Below are 17,814 nucleotides of genomic sequence, written 5' to 3' on the forward strand. Positions count from 1 at the left end.
CAGGCTGGGATATACAGCAGGAGCCAGGTGATAAAAATAATATACATAACAAAGTAATAAAATAATAATAATACATATAAGCAAAAGGAATATAGTGCCAGGCTAAAGGGACGTGAGAGTAGGCTGCAGAAGGGCACAAGTCCTCATGGCTGGGACTTACTGTATTTATACATTTGTATCACTTGGGAAGGGTTTGGCTGTAAGTAACCACCCCTGACTGGGCTGTCTGAGATAACCTAATGGTTACATTGTACTTGGACAGAATATGCCTGGGGAGAGCCACCGGCTTGATGCTCTGCACAGTTATGGAGGGCCTGCTGGCCCTGGGTTCGGCCTTTCTCTTCTGCTTCTGTCCACTGAAGGCTTAGTTCCCACTTGTGCTCCCCTCCTGGTGTCTAAATGGCTGCCACAGACCTAGGCGTGGAAACCAGACATGCTCTTTCTAGAGCAAGCAGTGGAAAGTTCAGCCGGTGGACTGAGAGTTTAGAGGAAGGCTAGCTCATCATCAGCTCTTGCTAGAAAGTCACACAAGGAAACGAGGTGTGGTGGCACAACTCCTGTTGTCCTAGCACTGTGGAGGCCGAGGCTGAAGGCTAGAGAAGCTAGCCAGGGCAACTTAAAAACAAATAACGACAACGCCAAACTCCAAAGGGAGCTGGGATGTTCTCAGTGGTGGAGCACGTCTATCCGAGGAGCTAAACAAAACAATTTACCATTATAGGGGCTGGAAAATGGCTCAGCCAGGCAGGCACAAAGGCCTGAGTTTATCCCCAGCACCTACAGAAAAAATGCTAGATGTGGTTACGCAGGACCCTGTAATCCCAGTGCTGGAGGGGGTGGGGCTAGGGGGTCCTCAGGGCAAATCAGTAGGCTCCAGGCTCTGTGAAAGCTCCAGCATCCAAAATTAGGGTAGAAGCTGGGCCCTGTGACACACCCCTTTAATCCAGCACTTGGGAGGCAGAAGCTGGTGCATCTCTGTGAGTCTGAGGCCAGCCTGGTCTACAGAGCGAGTTCCACGACAGTTAGAGCTTCACAGTGAGACCCTGTCTCCTCAACACAACTGAAAAAATAAAAATAGTGTGGAAAATTATTGAGGAAGAAACTGGATATTAAACTCTGGCTTCCACATGCAAACTCACGCACACACATGCGGGCACATACACACACACATTGAAAAATCTGAGCCAGCCAAATCGCTCCTGGGGGAAAGCGCTTGCTGAGTAACCCTGACGGTCAGAGTTAGTGCCATCCGTGGAACCCACAGGGGACGGAGAGAAGCAACTCTCCAAATTGTATTCCTTGTCGTAGAAGGTCCTCTGACCTCCACACAAGTACAACTGTGTCAGTAGACTTCCCAGGCCTCTCTGCGTATCGTCTATGCATGAAGTACACAGTCGTGTTTGCCATCCATCATCTTCCACCTTGTAGGGGTGCTACTAGACTGGGAAGTGGTGATGGCTGCCGGCTCCGGAGGCAAAGCCCTCTGGGTGAGTTTGAACCCTGATGTCCCTGTGTTTCAGTTGTGCCTCAGGTTGCTTGTTTGTGAAATGGGATTTGTACAGCTCTACCTCATGGACTTGAACAGTCAGCAATTTAATGTCTCCAAATCCCAGAGGGCACCATCTGGGAGTCAGTCACATGCTAACTCTTCCCTCCTTTCTGAATTCTGCTCCTTAATAAGGAAGATCGATTAAGATAGAAATGCTTTTAATAACATGTCCTATTGTATTCTTATTAAAATTTTTTATCTATGTGTGTGTGTGTCTATGTATATCACATGTGTGCAGGTGCCCATGGGGACTAGAAGAGGGTGCCAGATCCCCTGGACCCGGAATTACAGACAATCGTGAGCTGCCTGACATGGTGTTGGGAGTAGAACTCAGGTCCTCTGGAAGAGCAGTACATGCTCTTAACCACTAAGCCATCCTGCAAGCTTTCCTCTAACACGTAGACACATGCATACACATACATTCACACCAAGTCAATAAATAAATGTAATCACTTAAAATTTTCATTTAGGTCTGAGGGCTTGCTTCAGCAGCATAGCACTTTCCCAGCATGCACAGAGTCTTGGGTTCAATTCTCAGTATGGCAAAACAAATAAATTCATGATCCAAGTTGGAATCAGCAAGTTGAGGCAGGAGGATTGCCATGGGTTTGAAGCCAGTCTAGATCTAGAGTAAGACCAGTCTCCGAAGTCCTCATAATTGGGTTGGAGATTTAGCTCAGTGGTAGAGTGCTTGCCTAGAAAGAGCAAGGCCCTGGGTTCAGTCCTCAGTTCCGAGAAAGAAAAAAAAAGTCCTCATAAGCCAAATGTGGTGGTACAGGCCTGTCTTCCCAGCACTCTGGAGGCAGAGACAGGAGGATTGGGAGTTCAAACCTATCTTTAGGTACATGGTGAGTTCTAGTCCAGCCTTAGATACATTAAGACCCTGTCTCAAACAACAGAAAACTAGGGCTGGAGAGCTCAAGGTTGAGTGTGGACTGTTGCTGGTCCTAATATCCAAGTGGCAGAGGCAGGCAGTCTCTGAGTTTGAGGCTATCCTGGTCTATATCGCCAGTTCCAGGCCAGCCAGTGTCTGAGTAAAAGAGATTGGGAAGGCGGAGAAACAGAAAAGCACAGAACAAAACCCAGATACATTGTCTGAAAGTTACTTTCCTTAAAAAAGTTAAACCAGAGGGACCTACAGCTAAAACTGGCCACGTTGGAGGTTTGGCTGTTGTCTCCTTCTCCTGATTGTTCAGAATATTAGATAAACAATTTGGTGGTGTAGAATGTCAACATGAGTCATTCTGTCTGTTGGCCACAGTGAGTATTGGAGCTCAGAGTAAAGAGTGGCCTCCAATATATTATAATAAGCAGTGTTTAACTGGTAGACACCAGAGTACAAAGGAAAATAGTTAACCTACTGAATGTTTACTCAGGCCAAGCAATGTGCTCCCTGTGTTGCCAGGCTGACTTCAAACTCATGATTCTCCTGCCTCCGTTTCCACACCTGGCCATGCCTCCCTCTTCAGGTATGGGGTATTTTGTTGGACAGAAGACTTGGCTGACTCGGAACTAGCTATGTAGACTAGGCGGGCCTTGAACTCACAGCCTCCACTCCTGAGCTATGAGATTAAAGGCATGCGCCACCATACTGGATCCTTAAGCAATAATTTTTTAATTAAAACAATTATTTATGTGTATGAATGTGCACCATTTGAGTGCCTGGGAAGATTGTTGTCCAGTTCACAATGTAGCAGATCAGAGACGTGACTTAGGTCCCATTCTTCTGAACAGTAATTAAAGTCTTGCCTGTTAGTCATTTGTTTTACAGGCTGTTGACTAGAGGGCCCCAACTCTTAAGTAGGCTCATTTTAAACTAGCTGCCTAATTTAATTATTGGAACCCACTTCCAGATCACAGCTCATTCTCCCAAAGGTTCTTTTTTCTTTTGCAAAGTCTTTTTTCTCAGGAGGATTTTTGATCTAGAGGTCAAGTAGGCGCAATGTTACTGCTAGAACAACCATTATAAATTTCTCGGGGGCTTTCTTAGCACAGAGCTACATTTCCAGTGCCTCTGCCTGCCACACATCTGGGAGCCAGAGTTGCACAAGGCCAGCGCTCAAGCTCTAGCCGCCTGCTGGGAATGCGTGTTACTATGGAAACACGCACGCCACATAGGCGTGCCTCGCGCAAGGTGGAAGTCCGAGCGGCCATTTTTAGAGCTGGCAAGAGGGGTGGAACAAGCAACGGTTGACCGGTTTTAACCAAGTGACTGGTACAGCGGGGCGGTGCCATCCTAGGGGATGAGGGGGGCGGGAGGGAATTAGGAAGGGGAGGGCAGGGGTGGGAAGGCAAGGCAAGGAAAGGCTAGCGAAGGAGCATCCAGCACAGGGACCAGGCAAAGAGAGCGTGGCAAAGGCGGGGCGCGGCCAACGTCGTTTAGACCTGAAGCCTCCGATGTGTATGGGCGTGGCTAGAAGAGGCGGGGCATAGAACCGGTTGACGTTCAGGGCATGGACAGGACAGATGAGAAAAGGTGGAGGGAAAAGGTGTCGGTGGGGACAGTGAGGATCGCGAAGTCAGCGTGGGTGTGGGGCGACGGGAGGTCTTGCGGCCAGAGGACGGTCTATGACAAGGAGAATCTCCGAAATCACGAGCAGAGTCGAGGCGAAGACAAATACTGGGGCAAGGAAAGAGTTTTTTACGAGAGGGAGCACGGCGAACAGAGAGCCAAACGGGAGGACCGGGACGAGGAGCGACCGCCTGGCGAAGACAGATCCCGGGGCGAGGGGAGATCTCGAGAAGTAGAGAGGCCCCGCGACCAGGAAAGCTTCCCTAAGGAGAAGGCGCAGGCCCAGGAGAGGGCTGGCGCGGAGGGGCAGGCGGGTGCCGAGGAGAAACCACTGGGGCGGGAGAAGGAGAGGGGTCGGGGATCGGAGCAGAAGCAGGAGGGCCAGGTTGCCCAGGACCCAGGGAGGGGAAGAAGCCAGGACGTAGGGCGTGGCCAGGAGAGAAAGAGGAGCGAGGAGCCGACCTCCTGCCAGACTCAGTGCCCGATCCACAGCAAGGGGCGTGGCCAGGAGAGAAAGTCCATAGAAGAGCCAATCTCCGGCCAGACTCGGAGCCAGAGCCAAAGCAAGGGGAGTGGCCAGGAGAGAAAGTCCATAGAAGAGCCAATCTCCGGCCAGACTCGGAGCCAGAGCCAAAGCAAGGGGAGTGGCCAGGAGAGAAAGTCCATAGAAGAGCCAATCTCCGGCCAGACTCGGAGCCAGAGCCAGTGCAAGGGGAGTGGCCAGGAGAGAAAGTCCATAGAAGAGCCAATCTCCGGCCAGACTCGGAGCCAGAGCCAAAGCAAGGGGAGTGGCCAGGAGAGAAAGTCCATAGAAGAGCCAATCTCCGGCCAGACTCGGAGCCAGAGCCAGTGCAAGGGGAGTGGCCAGGAGGGAAAGTCCAGCGAAAAGCCGATCTCCCGCCAGACTCGGCGCCAGAGCCGCAGCAAGGCGCGTAGCCAGGAGGGAAAGTCCAGCGAAAAGCCGATCTCCCGCCAGACTCGGCGCCAGAGCCGCAGCAAGGCGCGTAGCCAGGAGGGAAAGTCCCGCGAAAAGCCTATCTCCGGCCAGACTCGGCGCCGGAGTCAGGGCAGGGGGCGTAGCCAGGAGAGAAAGTCCAGCGGAGAACCAATCTCCGGCCAGACTCGGCGCCAAAGCCGCAGCAAGGCGCGTAGTCAGGAGGGAAAGTCCCGCGAAAAGCCGGTCTCCGGCCAGACTCGGCGCCGGAGTCAGGGCAGGGGGCGCAGCGTGGACGGAGGTGTGGGCAAGGACTCACAGACTGACAAGACCAAGACTAGAAGCCGGCTCTTGAGCAGGGCAGGAGAGAAGAGAAAGGGGCGTGGCGAAGAGCGGTGTGAGGGCGGGACAGCCTGTGAGGGCGGAGCCAAGTCCAGGAACAAGTCCGTGATCGCCGAGGGGCATAAGGGTGGGGAAAAGAAGGGCAAGGCAAGAAACAAAAAGAGAGAATTGGCAAAGAGTAGAGTCGGAGTTCTAAGAGCTGGCATAGAGAAGAGCAAGGGTAGGGCAAGGAGAGAGAGAGCGACTGGCAAGCGGGGTGAAAAGAGCCGCGAGGCCAGAAGTAAGAGTAGGGGCGGGGCCGAGAGCAAGAGCAGGGGCGTGGTGAGGAGTATTAGTAGGGGAGGGGCTGAGAGTAAGAGAACCGGCAGGACCAGGAGTATTAGTAGGGGCGAGGCGGAGAGTAAGAGTAAGGGCGTGGCCAGGAGTAAGAACAGGGCTAGGGTTGAGAGTAAGGGCAGGAGTAGAGGCAGGAACAGGGCGGGGGCTCGAAGCCTGATCAAAAGTGGAGCCAGGAAGAGGGGCGGGAAGAAAGGCAAGAACTGAGCGGTTTCCCAGAGATCAGCCCCAGCGAGCAGACTTGCAAGTTGGTATTGACCCCCACATTCCCCAGGTTCTAGCCGCATGGTGTGCTGGCCAGCCATGTGCCCTGTCAGCCCTGTGTGGCCAAGAAAACCAAATCTATGGGCGTTCTGGGTACTGCTGCTAGTGCTACTGCTGTCGTGGAAGTCGTGGGCAGAAAATTATTTCCAAAACTGCCACTGGCTTGTTGTCCTGAACAAGTTCGACAGAGTGGGTGCGCTCCTCTCTAAGGATCGATTTATGGATCAAGAACCCATGGATACAGTGACGGAGGTGTTCCAAAAGTTGGTAGACTCACCAATCGACCCGCGGGAGGTGAGGGAACTGGGGTCAAGAGTATCAAAGGGATCTTCGGTCAGTAAATATCAGAGGGATCCTGAGTCAGTACACCTCTTGACTGGATATTTCGCCCACCTTTCCTTACAGAAATATATGGGCTTTCCGTACTACCTGAAAGTCAACTTCTCCTGTATGGGAAAGGTGAGAGTTTACAGTGTGAGTGTGGCGATTTCAGTAAGTCTCCGATTCCCCGTTATTTTCAGTAATGTTTTCCCAAACACTTTAATAGTAGACTCCACCAACCCTGAAGGTCTTAAGGATTCATTCATTCTCCCACTCGGCAGAGAGAGCTAACTGGGAATGGTGGGGCCTATAACAAAGCCCACCTCCAGTGACACACCTCCTCCAAGAAGGTCATACCTAATCCTTCTCAAACAGGCCCACAAGTAGGGACCAAGCATTCAAACATATGAACCTATGGGGCTACTCTCAGTCAAATAATCACATCAACCGTCATTATTTTTGTCCTAAACACTCTTATTATCCCCCACCCAACAAAAACCCTGTGTCTATTAACAGTTATCTTTTAAAAAAATATTTATTGGGGCTGGAGAGATGGCTCAGCAGTTAAGAGCACTGATTGCTTTTTGAGAGGTCCTGAGTTCAATTCCCAGCGTCCACATGGTGACTCACAACCATTTACAATGGGATCTGATGCCCTCTTCTGTCATGCAGGCAAATATACAGACAGAACACTGTATACATAGAAGTCTTAAGAAAAAAAGAATTAAAGAGATAAACAACATTGTAAACTTTTTTCAAAAATTTATTTTATTTTTAATTATGTGTATATAGTGGGTATATGCATGTGCATGCAATTGCCTATGGAGGTCAGAAGAGGGTGATGGATGCCTGGAATCGGTGTTACAGGCCATTGTGGCTGGGAACCATACTTTTTTGATTGTCCAGAAGAACAGTACACACTCTTCACCATTAAGCCATCTCTCCAGCCCCACCTTCTTTCTTTCTTTTTCTTTTTCTTTTTTCTTTTTCTTTTTCTTTTTCTTTTTTTTTTTTTTTTTTTTTTTGAGACAGGGTTTCTCTGTATAGTTTTGGTGCCTGTCCTGGATCTCACTGTGTAGACCAGGCTGGCCTCGAACTCACAGAGATCCACCTGCCTCTGCCTCCCAAGTACTGGGATTAAAGGCGTGCGCCACCACCACCCAGCTCTACCTTCTTTCTTTCATGATACAGGATAGTGTTACAAAACCCAGGCTGGCCTTGAACTCACAGCAACCCTTGTGCCCCTGCCTCTCAAGTGCTAGTATTATAGATGTGAGCCACCATGCCAACCGGACTTTGCCCATTTTGGGTTTTGTTTGTTTGTTTGAGACAGAGTCTTTCTATATAGCCCTAGCTGTCCTGGAACTCACAGAGATCTGTCTACCTCTGCTTCCCAAGTACTAGGATCAGAGGTGGCACATGCCTTCTTTTCTTTTTTTTTTCCCTCCCAGACAGGGTTTTTCGGAGTAGCCCTGACTGTTCTGCAACTTGCTCTGTAGACCAAGCTGGCCTCAGACTCAGAGATCCTCCTGCCTCTGCCTCCTGAGTGCTGAGATTAAAGGTGTGCACCACAACTGCCCGGTCTTTGCTCATTTTAAAATGAAGGGTTTTTTGCCTTTTCGTTGTTGACTTGTAAAAATTGCATATATATTTGGGATGGTGGTCATTTAATACAGTATGTACTATCCTGTGAGTTCATTCTCTCTTTGGAGAAAGGGTCTAGGGTCTTGTTATGTAGACCAGGCTGCTCTTGAAGTCATAGAAATCTACCTGCCTCTGCTTCCCAAGTGCTAGAACTCCATTTTGTTAGTGGTTTTTGTTTTTTGTTTTTTTAAGATTTTTTTTTTTATTTTTATTTTTAAAGATTTATTTATTTATTATGTATACGGTGTTCTGTTTGCACATATCCCTGCAAGCCAGAAGAGGGCACCAGATCTCATTACAGATGGTTGTGAGACACCATGTGGTTGCTGGGAATTGAACTCAGGACCTTTGGAAGAACAAGCAGTGCTCTTAACCTCTGAGCCACCTCTCCAGCCCCTTAAGATTTATTTTATGTGAGTGCTCTATCTGCGTATATAACTTTATGCCAGAAGAGGGCATAAAATCCTACTATAAATGGTTTTGAACTCAGGACCTCTGGAAGAGCAGCCAGTGCTCTTAACAGCTGAGCCATCTCTCCAACCCTTGTTAGTGGGGTTTTTTTCTTCTTTTTTTTTTTTTTTTTTTTTTTTTGAGACAAGGTTTCCCTTTGTAGCTTTGCGCCTTTCCTGGAACTCACTTTGTAGACCAGCCTGGCCTCGAACTCACAGAGATCCACCTGCCTCTGCCTCCGGAGTGCTGGGATTAAAGGCATGCGCCACCATCACCCGGCTCCTTGTTAGTGTTTTTTTTTTTTTTTTTTTTTTTTAAAGATTTATTTATTATGTATACAGTGTTTTGTCTGCATGTATGACTACAGGCCAGAAGAGGGCACCAGATCTTGTTACAGATGGTTGTGAGCCACCATGTGGTTGCTGGGAATTGAACTCAGGACCTCTGGAAGAACAGTCAGTGCTCTTAACCTCTGAGCCATCTCTCCAGCCCCTCCTTGTTAGTGTTTTTAAGACAAGGTCCTGTAAAGCCCAGGCTGGCTGACTTGACGTGTAGCAGAGGATAGTCTCGCACTTTTGCTGGTCTTGCCTCCACCATTCCATGGGAATTTCAAGTGTGTTCCACCATATTCGGTTTCATTAGCTGTTGCAAATAGAGCCTAGGGCCTCATGTATACTAGGGAAGCATTCTAACACCTGAGCTACATACCAGTTCCATAACGTCTGTGTTTTAAAAGATATCATCAAGAAAATGAAAACAGGGGCTAGAGAGATGGCTTAGTGGTTAAGAGCACTGACTGCACTTCCAGAGGTCCTGAGTTCAATTCCCAGCAACCACATGGTGGCTCACAGCCATCAATAATGGAATCTGTTGCTTTCTTCCAGCATGCAGGTGTATATGCAAGTAAATCTTAAACAAAAAAAAAGAAAAAAGAAAAGAAAATGAAAACAGGGCTAGAGAGATGGCTCATTGGCTCAGTACTTGTTACTTTTGCAGAGGACCAGAGTTTGATTCCTAAGACCCATTTAGTGGCTCACAACCATACATAACGCCAGTTCTAAGGGATCCGTCAGGCATGCATGTGGGATACATACATGCATGCAGACAAAACATTTATGCACATTAAGTAAAATAAATAAATCTAAAAAGAGAAAGAAGTGAAAAGAAGTAGTGGTGCCTGTCTCTAATTACAGCACTAAGGAGGCTAGTCTGGGCTGTGTAGGAAGGTCCTTTCTCAAAACACTAACAAAAAGTTTTAAGTTTATTGAGATATAATTCACTCACCATAAAATACCACAAAAATATTTATTAATTTGCTTTTAGAAATAAAAGTGGGTTGAATATACTATAAGGAGCCGTGGGCTGGGCGGTCACACAAGTCACATGTGCTTATTTTTGTGTTTGTCTGAAATAGAGTCTTATGTGTCCCAGGTTGTCCTTGAACTCAGGATCTTTGTCTTGCCTCCTTCTCCCAAGTACTGGCAGTCTGTGTATGCACAACCATGCCCAGCTTTTTTGTTTGTTTGTTTTGTTTTCTGTCGTTGTTGTTCTGTTTTGTTTTTAAGGTTCTCGAGACAGGGTTTGTTTCTTTGTGTGTAGCCCTGGCTGTCCTGGAACTTTCTCTGTAGACCAAACTGGCCTCAAACTCAGAGATCCTCCTGCCTCTGCCTCCCCAGTGCTGGGATTAAAGGTGTGGGATTAAAAGGTTGTTTTTGTGTCTTTTAGACAAGGTCTTACTTGGAGCCCTGGCTGGCCTAGAACTCACTACTTAGATCAGGCTGGCCTTGAGCTTGTATTGATTCTTCTGTTTCTGTTATTTGAGTGTTGGAATTACAGATATGAGTCATTACCCTCCACTCAAAAGTTTTTTGCTTTTTAAAAATTTTATTTTAGCCGGGCGGTGGTGGCGCACGCCTTTAATCCCAGCACTCGGGAGGCAGAGCCAGGCAGATCTCTGTGAGTTCGAGGCCAGCCTGGGCTACCAAGTGAGTTCCAGGAAAGGCGCAAAGCTACACAGAGAAACCCTGTCTCAAAAAACAAAACAAAAAAAAAATTTTTATTTTAGTGTATGGGTGTTTTGACTGCATGTGTATATTAGATGCATGCCTGATGCTTACAGATTCCAGAAGAGGGTATTGGGGAGAGAGAGAGACAGACACAGACAGAGACAGACAGAGACAGAGAATACAAATCCATGGAAATAGATACACAGTCCTTATTCACCTAGGACTCCCTTAGAGACCAGGCTGACCTCAAACTTGTGGTGATCTCCCGCTTCAGCCTCCTGCGGGGGTGAGAGGTGAGCGATACTACACCTGGCATCTAGATTTTTCTTTTTCTGGGACACTCTCACTTTATAGCCCAGGCTGACTTCCAACTCCCTAAGTGTTGTCGTGTACCCCCCACCCCCTGGGCTAGCCTTGAACTAGAGAGCCTGCCATTTCCACCTCCGGAGTGCTGGGAACAAGCACAGCCATGTTCTTTTATTCTCCCATGGTGGAAGGCCTGCCGTCCCTGCTCAGCTCAGACAGGGGGCTCCAGACGGATGGATCCCCAGACTAAGGGCTGCCCTTTCATCCTCAGAATGATGAGGAGCTGGTCCGAAAGGGCCACCTCATGGGACTGAGACCCGTGATCCTGATCAGCTACAAGTACCCAGTCAATTTCTATCGCTGGAAGATTGAAAATCTGCAGATTCAAATGGAGGCTGCCCCATTGCGCAGCACAGGTGGGCCAGACCGCCGGTGGTGGTGGTGAGTGGAGATGGGATGTCTGGGAGCGCTCTGAGGCCTGTAGGGGCTTCTGGAAGTCTCTAGTGCCTCAGTGCCCCATCTGACCAGCAGGGTTCTGCATAGCAGAGGTCATGTGTGCCTTGAACTGGTACGTACCCATGCCCACCAAAAACGGCAGCGTGGTTATGAGCGTGGACATCCGCAGCAATGGCTTGGGGCCCTACATTCCCCCCAGAAGGTATTCAAGCCCAGGGCACACTCAGGAATGCTAGCCCCCAGAATCCAGTGGAAAGAAAGCAGGGGAGGCAAAAGGGAGGATCAGGGGAAGGTGGCTGTGGGTTGTGAAGTACCCCCGACATGGCATTCCTCACTGGAGCCTGCTTGCAGGTTCTATGTGAATATTAATGGCTACATGAAGAGAGATGTAAGTGGTAACCCCATCTTCACCATTGGATATGAGGTGGCGGCTGCCACAGGGGAGAAGGTACGAATTAGACACACCTGGCCTTGGTATCCCCCAAACCAGCACAGATCCCTGCTGGACACTTACTTGAGCTCCAAGTCTCAGGTACCATTTTCCTAAATGTACCATTTGGTTCCTTTTTCAGAGTGACTCTGGAAGGGAGGGGTACACACACACACACACACACACACACACACACACACACACACACACCCCAGGTGCTGGGGACTGAGCAGATCCTCATGCTTTCCAGGTAAACACAATCACGGGATCATAACAGGTTCACCATTGTCTCATTGGATTTTATGTCACTTTTTTCATTCCATTATTATTTTGAACTTAAGGAGCCGTTACCTGCCAGGTCACCTCACCAGCCCCTCTGTAATGTCCTATGGAAACAAGGTCTCAATATAACCCACAGTGGTCTCAAACTCATTCTGCAGACCAGGCAAGCTTTGTGAAATTCCTGCTTCAGCCTCCCAAGGGCTAGAATCAAAGATATGAGCCTGGCCTTAGATGCTCGTTTCAGCTTTTCTGTTACATCCATCTATTTTGTGGTGGAGACACACGTGTGGCATATATGTGGAAGTCAGAAGACAACTTCCAGGAGCTGAATCTCTTCTTCCATCATTCTGATGTTAGGGCTTGAACTCAGGTCCTTGTACATGCTAGACCAGCAACTCGACCACTGAGCTAAATCCCAGCCTCCACCCATGTTCTGAGTTCACTGTGTGTTCAGCGGCAAGTGTGTCCTCATCATGAGGATGTAGCTCAGAGTATGTGCTAGTATTGCTAGGGTTCGTGCACCTCACCTCAGAAAAGGGGGATGAAAGGAAGGAAAGGAATAAGGAGACAGCGGTGCAAAGCCCCTGGGGTGAGCGGGAAAGGAAGAGGCCCCTGATGGGACTGGGCTAGGGCGAGCTTAGGGAGGTGGCCCCCAAACTGCAGAGGCTTTGTAGTCGGGGTGAGGACTTGGGCTTGCGGCTAAGATGGAGGGGCAGGGGAGGGCTGAATGGAATTTCTGCTCCTCTGACAGACCTTTGCTCTGAAGAGTGATCACTTTAAGCGTTCAAAATCGAGACCCCTGTGGTACACGCAGAACCATTCACCTGTGCTCATCCTCGGGGGCATTGAAGATGAGAAGACCATCTTGCTTTCAGACACTAATTTCCAAGACTTTTCTCTGGTGGAGGTGAGTGATGCCTGCAGACGGCAGGGTTTGGGCTCTGGACAGTGCTGGCTCTTAGGCCCCGAATGGAGTCGGGGGCTACAGAATGGGACCCCAAAGATAAGCCAGTCTCTAGCAACAGGGTAATGAAGAAAAATTTTACTGCTAGGAAACAGGTTCAAATCTTTAAAAAAAGAAAAAAAATTAAATTATTAATTTATTTTTTTTCTATTATCAGCTTGATAGAGTATAAATTCTTATCCTAATAGTGAAATGTTTGATTGAGGCTTGCCCAGTAATTGAGTAAAACCAAAACTTATTATAAGCCACAGTCATCCTAGGGTCCCCCCTGCTATATAGCCTCCCTGGTTCTGTGGGTTGCAGTCTGATTGTTCTTTGCTTTATATCTAGAATCCACTTATGAGTGAGTACATACCATGTTTGTCCTTCTGGGTCTGGGTTACCTCACTCAGGATGATATTTTCTAGTTCCATCCATTTGCCTGCAAATTTCATGCTGTTATTGTTTTTCTCTGCTGAGTAGTACTCCATTGTGTATAAATACCACATTTTCTTAATCCATTCTTCAGTTGACGGGCATCTAGGTTGTTTCCAGGTTCTGGCTATTACAGGTGCTGCTATGAACATAGTTGAGCATGTATCTTTGTGGTATGATTGAGCATTCCTTGGGTATATGGCTGGGTCTTGAGATAGACCGGTTCCCAGTTTTCTGAGAAACTGCCATACTTATTTCCACATTTTTTAAATTTTTATTTATTTTTTTTCTGTTATCAGCTTGATACAATGCAAATTCTTATCCTAATAGTGAAATGTTTCACTGAGGCTTGCCCAGTGATTGAGTAAAACTAAAACTTATTATAAGCCACAGTCATCCTAGGGTCCCCCCTGCTATGTAGCCTCCCTGGTTCTGAAAACCCATTTTTTTTAAATGTGCATGTATCTGCGTGAGTGAGTACTCCAGACCACAAGAGGGCGCTGGATCTCCTGGAGCCCAAGTTACAGGTGCTTGCAAACTACCCAGTGTGGGTCCTGGAAATGGAACTCAAGTCCTCTGCAAGAACAGTACAAACTCTCAACCACTGAGCCACATCTCAAGCTCTAGGTTCAAATTCGTGTGTGTGTGTGTGTGTGTGTGTGTGTGTGTGTGTGTGTGTGTGTGTGGTGTGTGTGTGTGTGTGTGTGTGTGTGTGTGTGGTTGTGTGTGTGTGTGTGTGTGGTGTGTGTGTGTGTGTGTGTGTGTGTGTGGTGTGTGTGTGTGTGTAGGATTGAATCCAGCACCTGTCGCATGCCTGGCAAGCAGTCTCCTGCCAAGTGACGTCCAGCCTCTCCCGGGATATCCTGGGCAAGTGCTGCATTTCGAGCCAGAGCCCAGCCTGTTGTTTTACTTCTTGTTTTGTTTGTTTTGTTTGTGTTTATGTTTTTGGGACAAAGTCTCACTCTGCAGCTCTGACTGGCCTCTAAGCATTGCCTCTTTATTCCTTTTCCTTTTCTTTTATTCCCTGCCCCCTCTTTTGAGGTGAGGTGACCTGACCATGCTCCTCTGGAAGAGCAGCGAGCGCTCTTCATTGCTGAGTCATCTCTCCACCCCAACTTCTTTCAATATAAAATATTAATCATGGTGATGCTCTTGTCCTGGTCTAGCCTGACTGGTTTTTTGAGTCAGGGTCTCAGGCACCACAGACTGGCCTTACAATTAGTTTGTAGCTAAGCAGGAGAATCAGGTCCCAGAACCCACATCAGGCAGCTTACAACCACCTGCAACTCAAGCTCTAGAGGGATCCAGTGCCTCTGTCCTCCACAGGCACTGCACTCACATACAAATCAACTCTCTGTCCTTCCCTCCCTACATCCCTCTCTCTAACACACACACACACACACACACACACACACACACACACACTTTAAAATAATGAAATATATTTTTAAAGTTGTTGGCCAATTACATTTCTGTTCTGTTTTATTTTGGTAAGAAGGGGTCCTTATGCCAGGTGGTGGTGGCGCCCACCTTTAATCCCAGCACTCTGGAGGGAGACAGGCGGATCTCTGTGCATTCAAGACCAGCCTGGTCTACAGAGCTAGTTCTAGGACAGCCAAGGCTACACAAAGAAACCTTGTCTTGAAAAACTACCACCAACAACAAAAATACAAGGTTTTATTATTTAACCCTGACTGACTTAGAACTTGATATTTAGACGAGACTGACCTGGAAGTCATGGATATCACCTGCCCTAGGCACCAGGCACACACGTGGTGCATAGACTTACATGCAGGCAAACCACCTATACACATAAAAAATGAAATATATATATGCAGAGAGAGAGAGAGAGAGAGAGAGAGAGAGAGAGAGAGAGAGAGAGAGAACCAGGAATAGTGACATACACCTTTAATCCCAGCACTCAAGGGGCAGAGGCAGGGGGATCTCTGTGAGTCTGAGACCAGCCTGATCTACAAAGTGAGTTGCAGGCTAGCCAAGGCAACAGAGTAACACTCTTTCTAAAACACACATGGGGCTGGAAAGATGGCTCAGCAGTTAAGTGTACTGATCTACCCACAGAGGTCAGAAGAGGGCACCGGATTCCCTGGAACTGGAGTTATAGATGGTTGTGAGGTCCCAGGTGGTGCTGGGAATTGAATCTGTGTCCTCTGGAAGAACAGCTAGTACTCTTTTTTTTTTTTTTTTAATGTTTTTTGCAGTCTTTTTTTTTAATTAGTTACATTAATTGTATTGATTTATTACATCCATGACATTATATCCTGATACTACTGTCCATTTGTGGGGCTTTTCCATCACACAAAACAGAGATTCTGTACTTAGGAAATCATTGCTCTATATTCCTTTCTTCTCCATCTTGAGATAACGTCTAATCTTTCTGTCTCTGTGAATTTGTATACCCGATATATTTCATGTAATACAATTCTATAGTATTTGTCCTTTTTTTACATGTAAAAACATTTTATGCACAACTGCAAGAGAAATAATACATAGATAGCTTGAACATAAAAACAGGTTATAATTCAAAAGTCCAGAGTTATTTGAAACTGGAAAATATTTTCTCTGTAGAAAATAATAAAAACGATAACATTTCCCAATAAGCCCTTTTAAGCCAAATAATAGCAGCTAGTACTCTTAACCACTAAGCTGTCTCTCTGGACTCAACATGGGGTATTTTCTATCCATATGAGCAGAACTCTGATAGAGGCACAGGGATTGTGTGAATACATTGTACACTTATTAACTCCAGGTTGTGTACCATACCCAAACTGGCCATACTGGGGGAGTGTGGCTATCTAAGCAGTTAGAACAGTAGCTTTTGCCAGGTGGTGGTAGTGAATGCCTTTTATCTCAGCACATGGGAGGCAGAGGCAGGTGGATCTCTGTGAGTTCTAGGCCAGTCTGGTCTACAGAGCGAATTCCAATACAGCCAGAGCTACACAGAGAGACCATGTCTTTCTTTGTACCACCAGCCAGCTCTCAATAATGACATGAAGACTTATTATTAATAATTATGAATGTTTGGCCTTAGCTTAGGCTTGTTCCTAACTAGCTCTTACAACTTAAATTATCCCACACTTTTTAATCTATGTTCTGCCACATGACTTGTTACCTCTCTTCTATACCACACCTCCTGCTTCCTCTCTGTGTTTTGCTGGGGAATTCCATCTTTCTTCTTTCCAGTGTTCTCCCAATGCCTGAAAGTCCTGCCTAGCTATTGGCCATTCAGCTTTTTATTACACCAATCACAGCAACAACACATGTTCACACAGTGTACAACTATCCCACAACATTTCCCCCTTTTTGTATAAATAAAAAGGAAAGGTTTTAACTCTAACACAGTAAAACTATATACAATAAGAACAATTATCAGGTAAGAATTACATTTACAATGTCTAGTCTATTTGTATTTGGCAAATTTGGAGAAATTATCTATTCAATCTTGATGAGTCCAAAGTTTTATACCTAAGTCATTTTTTATCATAACTTATCAGTCCCAAAATATCCTTTTAGACCTTAAAACATTTTTTAGATAAACAATTTAAGCTTTTATGTTTCTTAACCTTATACATTTTATATCTCTTTTGTGAGTTTTTTTCTTTAATTTGGTAACAAGTAAAACTGTAACTATAAATATTTAGTCTTTAATCCCATCAAAGACCAGAGATGGATATAATATTACCTTAATAAACAGGAAGTACAGAGAAAACAACTTCCAAAACTATAGAAACAACAGAGACATCTGGCTGCCTGGACAATCACCCAAGATTCCTCAGCAATGTTGGGGCATCCATCTTTGGCCTACAGGCCTAGAATGTCTGACAGACCTTTTTGTGAAGCAGGAATTTTGAAAGACTATCCTACTTTGTCTTAGCAAATTTGGCAGTCACCTTTTTTGTGCCTACTTGTCCAGTTTAGACAACATATTGTCAGCAGTTGAGGCAAGGGCAGTTTCTTTGCACAGTGTCTAACTTTGCCACAATGAAAGCAAATTCCATGTGCAGAGTCTTTGATGTCCATCATCCTTTTTTGAAGTAGATTGGTGCTGTAGGAGTAGACGTGTCATGAAAAGCCTTATGTTATGAAAACATCTCAAATGCCATTTTCTGTAGATCTCTGAAGTGTTTGAAGACCATCTATCTATCTAAACTATATTTCTGTTTGATCTTGAAAACATACCTAATATGGCCACAAATTTGATTGTTATAGATGGCTGACTACTAACCTGCATTTCTTAATTATCTTAAATAGTTTGTAATAATAATTTTCAAGGACTAAAACTTTATATTACACTTTTAAATGAGCTGCATAGGTACAATACCTTTAAAAAGAGTAGAAACATATATACAGTATGTTCTAACAAAAACCTTACATTTGTATCAATATACAAAAATCCATACCAATGTAAAATATTTGAGATTAGTAGTTTTTTTTTTAGTTTAAAAGTAGATTCAATAATCTATCCTTTTTTCTTATCATTCCTATATCCCCTTTTTTTCTTTTCAGAACGAAATCCCTGAATCTAATCTCCTTTGCTTAGTTTCCTCCCTGATCATGACCAATTGCCACTTGCACCAACCCCTCCC

At 46.3% G+C, this 17,814-nt stretch overlaps 1 protein-coding gene across 4 annotated transcripts in view; it reads left to right on the forward strand.

Annotated features, from left to right (window-relative positions):
- Positions 1 to 3,666: 3,666 nt before the first annotated feature.
- Catsperg (cation channel sperm associated auxiliary subunit gamma) overlaps positions 3,667 to 17,814 on the forward strand; it is a 33,041-nt gene continuing 18,893 nt past the window's right edge. For 3 of the 4 annotated variants that reach the window (XM_059276451.1, XM_059276466.1, XM_059276473.1), the window contains exons 1-7: positions 3,667 to 3,764; positions 5,948 to 6,231; positions 6,343 to 6,396; positions 10,936 to 11,080; positions 11,196 to 11,322; positions 11,472 to 11,568; positions 12,584 to 12,739. In XM_059276451.1, coding sequence (XP_059132434.1) covers positions 5,959 to 6,231; positions 6,343 to 6,396; positions 10,936 to 11,080; positions 11,196 to 11,322; positions 11,472 to 11,568; positions 12,584 to 12,739 — 852 coding nt within the window. In that variant the 5' untranslated portion in view covers positions 3,667 to 3,764; positions 5,948 to 5,958. The remainder of the gene's footprint in view (positions 3,765 to 5,947; positions 6,232 to 6,342; positions 6,397 to 10,935; positions 11,081 to 11,195; positions 11,323 to 11,471; positions 11,569 to 12,583; positions 12,740 to 17,814) is intronic. The other variant, XM_059276457.1, reaches the window with a different exon arrangement.

The sequence above is a fragment of the Peromyscus eremicus genome, chromosome 1, assembly GCF_949786415.1.
Source record: "Peromyscus eremicus chromosome 1, PerEre_H2_v1, whole genome shotgun sequence".
In the NCBI taxonomy this organism is placed as follows: Eukaryota; Metazoa; Chordata; class Mammalia; order Rodentia; family Cricetidae; genus Peromyscus; species Peromyscus eremicus.